Raw genomic sequence first — 10,731 nt, 5'->3', positions numbered from 1 at the left:
GTAGTGGAAACTCAAATTTACTTGAATTTGTGGTTGAAATATGTGTTTGGTATTAGAAGTAGAAAATTAGAAAAAACATATATATAATTTTGGTTAGAACCGTAAATCGGCATGAACCGAACCGTACGATTTTAGTAATAAATATAAGTGGAATTGCACCAAACCGAACCGTTGAAATTTTTCAGTTCCGGTTCCATTTTGAGGGTAGAACCGGACCGTGCCCACCCCTAATTTTTACTAAGAATTGGTTTTAAAAAAAATTTCACTTAAATTGCTTTCAGCCATTTAAAAGCACTTCTTAAACGAGCCCCAGTTCCATGTGTGGGACTGACATACTGTTTATGCAAAGACTAAAAGTGTTTTTAATAAAAAAACATTCTTGGCTAGTTTGACATCAAATTTTTCTATATCACAAAAGTGGGTTACGAAAAATAACTTATTAGGTGTTTTCTTAGAAAACACTTCAAGTATTTTGAATTGCTTCTTACTTAAAGCCCTTTTACTAGGAGTGATTTTGTTGTAAACAAGTTTAATGTTTTATTAAAAAACCAAATTCTTTTGAACATTTCATGCTTCTCTAAAAAGCGCAGGACTTGTTTAGAAATACTTTTAAAATGACTAAAAATACTTTTGAACTCACTTAAAACACTTCTGATAATATTTTGCAAAAGTTAAAACTTTCCTTGTACTATAGGAAGCAGGCACTTCAAGTGCTTTTTAAGAAAGCACTTAAAATTATTTTATTGAAAATATCAATGTTCTTCTACTCACCGCTTCTGAAAAGTGCTTTTTAGAAAAGCATTTCTAAGTTTAGCCTTGCAAAATGTGTTTTAAGTTCTTCTAATAAAAAAGCCCGCAAGTAAAACGGGCCTAGAAAAGTTCCATTGATATTTTGTTCCAAAACCGAGTAAATCCTTCCCGCCAACGCCAAGTTACAGAGCGCGGCGGTCTTCGTCTGCGACCGATAGAGATGGAGTTCAGTGTGAGCGGCAACGCTCTGAAGACCTTCGCCCGCTCCATCACGTGCCTCGCACGCATCGGTAACGAGCTCGCCGTCCAAGCTTCTCCTTCTCAGGTTCTCTCACAAACTTCCCTTTTTCAACTTTCCCTCGCATTTTCCCTCCCTCCAAACACTCCGCACAGTCTTTACTTATCAGTAATTAATTAACACTGCACTCCTCAAATTCGTACGTATTTCTTGTTAATTCGGTTTTAATGCAACTAAATTGATGAGTTAGTTAATTTCAATTTTATGCAGAAATGGGCCCTTAATTTCAGCGCAGTTGTTTGCATTTTATTGTTGTAATTGTGATGATGCTTGATGATAGAATCAATTTTATATTCTGTTAACTATAAATCTGTGGCGTAAGATTCGATCGAGTTCTCATATATTTAGTACTACCGGTTCATATTTTGAAACAATTATCTGTTGGTAAATGATGATGAGTATTTAGGGTTTTGCTTGTGCATTTTAGGGTTTTGGAAAAGATCTGTATGGTAAGTTATTAAATTTATCCAGGGTTTGGATGAATCGTTTGTGAGTAGTTAAAGAAATTAGTAAACGGACGCTAGTTTTGCTTCCGATTGAAGCTCGAATTCATTGTTACTTTTGGTTTGAAATGTATCCTAATTTGGGGATTGGCTGGTATTTGTTTGGTATTCAGTGAAAAGAACTCTTGAGGTTCTCGGTACTTATTCGACCGTCTACTTCATAGTTTGTTTTGTTACCCTGTGTACTGATTTATGTGAAATATAATGGGTGGACATAATTGGAGACCAAAATTGAGAAAATGAGTTACTAACGATTTTGATACCACCACAGCTTTACTAAAGATTTTATTCTCTTGTATCCAGCTTGCCTTGCACTCTCTCAATACATCACGTTCTGCCTATCAATCGAGCACATTTAAGCCTGATTTCTTTGACGTCTATACTGTAACTGGTAATCAGGTGCAATGTAGTGTGCTTTTAAAGGTAAGACATCATCTTTCTGTGGAATTGCGTTGTTTAACAGGCTTGAATAACATGGTAATCTTACTGACATAGTTTGTTCAGGCTGTTTGCTCTGTGCTTAGGACACCTTTAGCAAGTATAGATAATTTGAGCGTGAAATTGCCTGATCCCGATGCATCAAAACTGCAATGGACTTTACAGTGCTTCAGTGGTAAATTATCCTTTTTCATGTTATGTACTGTTGATTTTTTATACAAAATTTGGTATTACAGAATTCAATCAACTTTTTGTAGCTGATTTAACTTCAATTCAGAGTCAAAACGAGGGGGCTTCTGGAACTGTAATTTGAGCACACCAATAAAATTTAGAATGCGTTGAGTTTTATTGTGTAGATGCGTCATGATGTCGTACTAGACAACTTCATTGTGCAGCTTTCCTTATCACATAATTTTCCTTTTATATACGTTGTTCACTTTCCGTCATTTTAAACTTCATACCTACATTATGCAGGTATGAAAAAAACCTATTGGATTAGTTGCAATGTTGAACCCGATATACAACATTTGTCTCTTGATAGGAGAAAATTCCCAAGCAGCTTAGTTGTGAGACCCCGAGATCTGAACAGATTGCTTGCTAATTTTCAGTCATCGCTTCAGGAGATTACAGTCATAGCAACAGAACTCACTTCCTTGCCTTCTGATGCAGCAAGTGAAATTGGAGGAAAAGCTGTTGAACTTAGAAGTTATATTGACCCAACCAAAGGTAATAAGGATTTTGCATCTCAGTTTCTTAAAATTGAAATTACCACAAAAGGATGTTTACGCTTCAACCTTTGACCAGCAGACAGTGATTCGTCACTGCATACTCAACTATGGATAGATCCTACTGAAGAGTTTGTGCAGTATACCCACACTGGAGACCCCATAGATGTGACATTCGGTGTGAAGGAGTTGAAGGTCAGTAAATTCGTTGTCTGGGATCTAATTGTATTTGAATTTGTTTACACTGTGAACAGCATTGTCCAATTTGATAAGCCTCGTCTTTTAGATAGAGATAATATGCAGCTAATTACTGTTGTTATCATCCCAATTACCTTCATTGGTTGAGGCTTTCTAGTAAGGCGTATAGACTTCCTAGCCTATTTTTTTTCTAGGGTGCTTCACATTCTTTTTAGCTGAATCCTAGGTCCTCCAATTTGTCATTTCATTTTTCTTCTCGAATTATTTCAGGCGTTCCTTTCTTTCTGCGAGGGCTGTGAAATTGACATCCACTTATATTTTGAGAAAGCTGGACAGTAAGATATACCTAGTTTCTTTATCTTCCTCTTGCATTCTTTTTCTTGTATCCCATGAGAGTTTGAGCTAAGAGCTTAAAGCTCATATGCAAGTGCTATATTTAGCAAACTGTGACTTAAAGATTGCTTAATTATATGTTGGGATTGCAGGCCTATTCTAATGGCACCAAAGTTTGGTCTAGATGATGGGTCCACTTCAAATTTTGATGCTACACTTGTACTTGCAACCATGCTAGTGTCACAGCTGCATGAAACCAATCCAGCAGAACCTCCACAAGCAGCTACCGAAATGCACATTCGGGATGAGCATGGGACAGGGTCAGAAGCACGACGAGAAAGGTGTAGGCCAAGTGGCTCTGAGCATCCATCTGACCACACCAGAATTTGGTCTGATCTCTCAGGTAACAGTTTCTTGAATGTTTTAATAGTGACAAGATGTTGTTCTCTTATTTGTTAACTGTTTTACTTTTTTCAGGAAGTGGTGCAAGAAGTGGCAACGGCGCTGAAGGAGGACAGTTTCAAGGGGAAAGAAATTTGAATGCTAATGGACAGAGAGAAGTCCAAAGGATGAGTAAACTGCATATTTCGAATCCTGCATCTGCTGGGGGAAATGAGCCTGTGGATCCCAATGTGTATCCTAAACCGCACTATTTGCTTCAGTTTTTGCTTATACGATAATTTTGAAAGTTTTCTTGTTACATTACGGCTTCTGTTCCAGTCCGTATTTGTTTCTCTCATGTGGGTCGGACCGAAGTCATTGCATGATGAAATATATTCTTTATCTATTACAAAATTGTTCTCTTGACCTGCATTCTAGCTGCCACCCTGAGGAAAATGATCATATGGAAGAACCTAGAGGTTTGTAAGAAAATAGTTAGGTTAATCTTGCCTGTTTTATACAACTGTATTAACTAAAGCTTGTGCATTCTGTTTCTTCCAGATAGATCACAAATTAACAGCGGTGGGTTTTCACAACACCATCCTAGTAACTGGGTAGATGCAGATGAAGACGACAGTGATGAGGATGAAGAGAATGACCTTTGTATTCAGGCAACACCACCATACTATGAAGAACAGTAGGTTCGTGGCTGGAGTGGTGGTTGGCCGAATTGCTTCTCACTCTCGTGTTGTAAGTCCATCTTTCTCCTCAAATGACATGCTTTAGTTCTAATTTCCTTTTTGTCAAGTACATAGCTTTACATATTGGGCACGACTGCTTTGTGTTTTAGTTTGAGGGATTAATGGATTATGCAATTATTTAAATAGAATTAAGTCCGCAAGAAATGGATCAGAAACTCAAATATATCCTTAAATTCAAATGGTTGTTGATATAGTTTGTATGCACAAAACTTTGAAACGATTCGTGGTGTCAATGTTACCAAACGTACGAAATTGGTGGGTTTAGATCAAGAATTCACACACGGACGTTGATCCGTCACCATCACACAGCAGCTTATAGGACCCCTGCTGTTTTCATTGCCTTAAATGTGAATCAGATCTTAGAGTTGATTTAACATTGCCTCTCTAGTCTCTATTGCAATGACTTTCTGTCTGTCTTGAGATGGTTTTCCCGTATAACTGGTAACGAAAACAGTCGGAAAAACTCAGTTGCAGTGAATTCCTGCCTCTCCATCTCTCTATAGCAGTGATTTCCTGCCTTTTTGTCACTTCAACGTTCAGCCATAGAGGACACACAATGCGTGGTGTAGAAACACGGTTTAGAGAGTTTGTTATTAGTTTGAAACGCTGTCACCGTAACATCTGGGAAGTTTGTCTGTAACTTAGGACTTTTTTTGGATTGCTTATTCAATTTAGGACCTTTTTTTGGATTGCTTATTCAATTTAGGACCATTCAAATCGTTGATTGTGAAATCTTAAAAACCTGCAGGTGGGACCCACTTACACCTAGTTGGCTAGTTATCTCAAGCGGTTTGGGGCAATATGTGTTTTTCTAGTTAATGTCAGCATGAACCCTGAACATAGCTTTACGTGCCACAATGTATTATTCGCTCTTTCTATTTTTATCTTTTGGCACGCATGGACTGCAGGTTGTGAGTTTTGGATCTCTCGTATGCTTTTTAGCACATGGATTTTTGTTTTGTTTATTTTTTTTAACAAACGATATTATTTACATTAAATGGAGAAATGGATGTGCGTAGCCTCACAATAGGCTAGTAATAATATGATTTAAAGTCGTCTTTAACGAGAATTAAACTTAAGACCTTTCACTTATCAATGAAAAGAAATACACTAGACTGTTAGTGGTAGCACCTAGAGCTATTTTAGATATATGAATTAAATAATAATTTAGGGTGAGGGTACTTCTGTCCATCTGTGAGAATGTCTCTTCCTCCTTTTCAACCTTTGAATTTCTTTACCAAAAAATGTTCCCTTCCAAAAACAAAATTTTAAAAATGATGCGGCCAGATTCACGAGGAAACAGGAATTTAATTAGAAAATTGCATATATTATATCGTTTAAAAAAGTATAATATAATAGTTTACTTTGTTAAAAATAAAGGAAGCGAAATTAAAAATATTTATAGTGGCAAGAGATTGGTGAGGGACCAGCTGGCTTGAGGGGGACTGAGGATTTGGTGTTGCGACGCGCAAACACCGTCCTAGCGATCTGCAGCGGGCCCGCCACCTATCTAAGGGCTACGGCACGTAGCCGCCCAACCTAACGCCGCTTATTTAAACAAGGTAAAACCGTTGTTCCTTTTGAAATGGTCAGACTCCTAGCTATATGATAAAAAAGCGCGGGTATTTAATTGAAAACAATAGCAACTATAGTATAGACTCGTGCTATATGCAAATGTCAATGGCATACACATGAAGAAGAAGTATTCCAACATTTCAACGTGGATCCAACTCAACTTTCTTTTTTTTGTTTTTTCCTTTAGGATGGAATGATTCAACTCATATATTGGATTTGACTTGATCGGATAAATGATCTCCGTGATAATAAGATATTTGGAGGATAGTTCTAGTAGTAAGAAAAGTATTATTTGAACACTCGTGTAGTTATTCGTTAACAAATTTAATTCAAAAATGATTTTTCGTTAAATGCAGGAGTAAAAACGTATTTCTATCTTACTCGTTCTTTGGTTTCACCTCCTATCTTCGTCTCTCTTCCTTCTGTCTGTAATTTGTATCTTCACCTTTTCACGCCTTTCTCTCTATATCCAACTATTTTAGCACTAAATTTGCTAATGTTCTATATCACAAGTGTTTAAATCCTAATTTTTTTTTAATATAAAGACTATCTTCCGAATGTCTTATCACCACGAAGACTAGTTATCCTATTACGTGGATTGGATTTGATAAATTAATGCATTCGTAATGGATGAAAACGAAGAGTAAAATGGGGGACGGTTAACAACTACAAGTGAGGTAATACAAAACTTACAAAGGGCACAATAATGAAGGATGACGCCAATGGGATGGACTGATAAAATATTAAATAAAATTATCAAATAAATAAATAAAAGAGAGAACAGGTAGGAATGGGATTTGGAAGGAGAAAACGTGTCTCGGTTAACGATTATTTGGATGGACGTGCCTACTTGGGATAGGTGTAACGTAAACCCTAGATGCCGTCTTCCATCCTCTCTCCCCTTCTCTCCCTAATCTCCATTTTTTTAAGAGACAACTAGTAGTCAACCATATGTGATTCTTAATAGTAGGTTGGATTATGAATGTGCATATGATTTTGCTTCTAATTACTAAGTTTGTCATTTGGTTTATGTATTTTGGTGCGGGTTTGATTCTCATAATTATCAATTTAACTTACTAACGTTATTGTTGTAAAAATAAAAGTAATTAATTCCAAAATTTAAAAAAAAAAAAAAAAAGGATTCAGAAAAAAAACAAAAAAAAACATACATGAACGTAGCCATATTGAATAACGAATAAGCTCTCTTTGTACTCCCAAAGTTCTATTTCCCTCTCGTAGTTAGAAAAAATTGTAACAATAGTTACTTAACTTTAACCTAATTGGAGTAATGGTTCATCAACTAAAAATGCGTGACTAGTGGTCCTTTAACTAATCAAAGCATGCAACTATGGTCGTTTTCATCAATTTCATTAGAACTTCCGTCAAAATGAGTTGCATGTTATACATGTGAGACTGAATCAAGGAGTAAATATGGAAAACTAAGTAAAAAAAATTGTAATAATGGTCTCTTAACTTTAACCCAATTAAAGAAATGGTCCCTCAACTTTGACTAATTGGAGCAATGGTCCCTCAACTTTAACTCAATTGTAGCATAGTCCATCTAATATGACTCATTTTGATGAAAGTTTTAACAAAGTTGGCGAAAATGATCATAATTGCACGTGTTGGTGAGTTAAACGTTCAATGATCACATATTTTTAGTTAAAAGAGTATTACTCCAATTAAATTAAAATTAAAATCATTGCTACAATTTTCTCCATCATTTAAGTGAGTTTAAAATAGAACATGCCTAGCTTCAGTTTGAAAGAAAGAAATAAACACTCAAAGGGGCACCATTGTAAATAATGCCCAATACCAATGTCATTTGTTGACAACGGGCCTCTTATAAGTCCTTAACCGAGATTTAGCCCTTGTCTAATTTCCTTTGTCCTCCCTCTCCCTCTCCCTCTCTCTCCCCCCTACCGGTGGAGATAATCAACAAACAAAAGGAAACACAGAGCAAGAAATTAAAATAAAGAAGAGACCAACAGAAAGCAACAAGTAAAGCAACTCAAGCAAAAATCAAAGAAAGCATTCAGCTTCGAAGAAAATCTACAAACGAAGAAGAAAGAGCGAGTGAAAAAGCTTCTTACTTTGGCAGAAATGGCTAGTCTGCACAGCTTCTCACTCCTCCTCCTGATCTGCGCCTCAATCTTGGTGGTGGGTTCGTCAAATGGGGACCAGCACCACCTCACCTGGATACCCACCGCCGACGCCAAGTCAGCCCCCTGCAAGGGCTCCATAGCCGAGTGCGCCTTGGCTGCTGGGGATGATGGGGAGTTTGACATGGACTCGGAGATCAGCCGTCGCATCTTAGCCACCACCAAGTACATCAGCTACGGTGCGCTGCAGAGGAACACCGTGCCTTGCTCCAGGCGCGGCGCCTCCTACTACAATTGCAAGCCCGGGGCCCAGGCCAACCCCTACAGCCGCGGCTGCAGCGCCATCACAAGGTGCAGGAGTTAAATTTCTTTTCTTTTTTTCGTTTTATTTTTTGTTTTGTTTTGTTTTGTTTTTGTTTTTGTTCTTGTTCTTGTTTTTGTTCATTTGGAAATGGGGTTTGATTGTTATACATGAACAAAGGGAGAGAAAGATGGGGTTTGGATTTGGAGGTGATGTGTCATTGTTTTTGTTGTTAATTAATGGAAATATTGATGTTATCCAATCATATTTTGCAATGACTGTTGTAAAAATTAATAATTTGCTAGTCTTTTTTCTTCGAATTTTGTAGATTTTGCCTTTCTTTTGAATGAACCCTTTTTAATATATTAGTCATTCTTAAAGAGAGAGAGATGCGACGGAATTGTTGTTTATTTGTGACGAAAAGGTCGCGGTTCGAGTCGTAGAAATAGTAATTTTGCAAAGTAAGACTAAGATTCGGTATGATAGGCGTCCCCCTTCAACTTTTGCAAAACGAAAAACCTTGTTAACTGGAATCGCTTTTTAGTTATTTTTGTTTAGAATATAGATAGTTTAGTTATAAAAACGGACGTTCTGCACAGAAAATTTGTGATGGTTTAGATTAAAGATAATTCTCATAATGTTGCTTGATTATTCCCCCTCATATTTTTTCATGACCAACATATCCTTGTCTCTATAGAAAATTATACCATGTAATAAATTATATATTTTTTGTTTATGAAAGTTAGCATCTTTTGGGGACTTGTGTTTGATGGGATGTAGTGTTAGTTGTAGAAAAATCATCTTTCCAATATTGGTGCTTGGCTTCTTCTCCTTTTCTTCTCAAACAAGAAAAAGGAAAACCAAATAATGGGAACTTAGATTGAGAAATAAAACAAAGCAAGTGACAAAGTAACAAGAGAAGGAATTGGTGACTTGTGATGGCAAGAAAGATGTAGATTTGCAAAAAGGGGAAGGGACATTCAAAGATTGGATCTCTCTTGATCCAAAATTGTTTCTATGAAGTATAAACATCTTGATATTTCATATTGTTTTTTTCCTTTTTATTTCAAGTTCTTTGCTTTGAATGGTATTCATGCAAGAGGGACAAATAAGTTGTTGATTTGGATTACTATAAGCTTAAATTTGGATGGAGTAGATGGATATTTCTAGGGTAGTGCTAACCAAACACCCGTTTGTACTTCTCACACACTTCTCTCAATTTTTGACCTTCGGATCAAATGAATCGAAAATGATTAATAGCGAAAAATTAACAAGTGCGTGTGAATAACACTTTCCTTATTTCTACTTGTAGTTGATAAATGTCAAAAAAAATATTTTTTACCTACTCTGTGGATGTTACTATGGTGGTCTTTTACTGTTTCAAATGTCAATGTGTAATAGGCTTGGAATACTTCTACAGTGATTTCCCATTGATGGAAGTTCTCAAATTTTAGACATGAATTTCAAAAGCTCATTCGATTCAAACTTACCAACCATGACAATAAAAGTATTTCAAGCCAATCACGCGCAGACACATGTTATGATTTTATTTCATGATAATGTGTCATTGACTTGAGATATCAGCACTGTAGGGTTATGCTTTAATTGCATGGACAAAGTGAATTTGTACTTATTAGAAGGTCCACAAACTAGTTCTACCAACATAGCTCCATTGAAATTGTCCTCACCCATGCGCCCATGATCATAATGGTCTCATAACTCATAAGTCAGAAGGTCTCAATTGCACCCATCTCTTTCAAATATAATTTGGAGCTCCACATTAAACTCTTCCACGTGAAAGGTATGAAAGCAATTGAAAGTTTTGGCTTTATGTTATGAGAGCTATGTCATCAAAAGATGATATGATCCCCATGATTTTAAATTTATGTTTAATGGGTGTGCGTTGTGTTGGGTTGTTAAAATGCTTTTAGGCACTCCATCACATCCCTCCAATAGTGGAATTAATGTTCACAATTTTATTTAGCGTTTTTGGATTTTTAGATAAGTTTAAATTTTAAAATTTTATGTTTATGCGCTACATAATTTTTAAAATTTAAACTTATTTAACAGTAATAAAAATAAGTAGTGAACATCATCGTCACTTGAAGATGATGGGCAAAAATATTCTTTAATAGACATATGATCAAATTAAAGGTAATGGTTGTTTGTGGTCCCTTTTGCCAATTAAGTAGTGCAAAAGGAGACCTATGAAATCTCTTTGGTTTTAGGCTGCCGGTAGCTTTTTGCTTGCATTATTGAGGGTTTGGAATCTCTTAGGTTTACTTTTGAAGCACATCACCTGTCCACGATGGAAAAAAGTGGATTCTTTCTTTTTGTTTTGTTTTAGTTATCCGCATGCTGAACAG

At 36.3% G+C, this 10,731-nt stretch overlaps 2 protein-coding genes across 2 annotated transcripts; both read left to right on the top strand.

The window, feature by feature from the left end:
* The first annotated feature begins 896 nt into the window (after nucleotides 1-896).
* LOC137723613 (uncharacterized) lies at nucleotides 897-5,285 on the top strand. The gene is made up of 11 exons (XM_068462812.1): nucleotides 897-1,075; nucleotides 1,855-1,974; nucleotides 2,056-2,164; nucleotides 2,464-2,715; nucleotides 2,797-2,909; nucleotides 3,183-3,247; nucleotides 3,398-3,648; nucleotides 3,723-3,879; nucleotides 4,065-4,105; nucleotides 4,188-4,376; nucleotides 5,136-5,285. Exons 1-10 carry the CDS (start codon nucleotides 971-973, stop codon nucleotides 4,325-4,327), a joined length of 1,353 nt encoding a protein of 450 aa, XP_068318913.1. The 5' UTR covers nucleotides 897-970; the 3' UTR covers nucleotides 4,328-4,376; nucleotides 5,136-5,285.
* A 2,573-nt stretch (nucleotides 5,286-7,858) lies between these two features.
* Nucleotides 7,859-8,735, top strand: LOC137723517 (protein RALF-like 33). The gene has a single exon (XM_068462717.1). The coding sequence runs from the start codon at nucleotides 8,066-8,068 to the stop codon at nucleotides 8,426-8,428; it is 363 nt and encodes a 120-aa protein (XP_068318818.1). The 5' UTR covers nucleotides 7,859-8,065; the 3' UTR covers nucleotides 8,429-8,735.
* Nucleotides 8,736-10,731: the final 1,996 nt, after the last annotated feature.

The sequence above is a fragment of the Pyrus communis genome, chromosome 17 (genome assembly GCF_963583255.1).
Source record: "Pyrus communis chromosome 17, drPyrComm1.1, whole genome shotgun sequence".
Lineage (NCBI taxonomy): Eukaryota > Viridiplantae > Streptophyta > Magnoliopsida > Rosales > Rosaceae > Pyrus > Pyrus communis.
The sequence above is the reverse complement of the archived record's forward strand: the minus strand, read 5'-3'. Positions and strand labels throughout refer to the sequence as shown.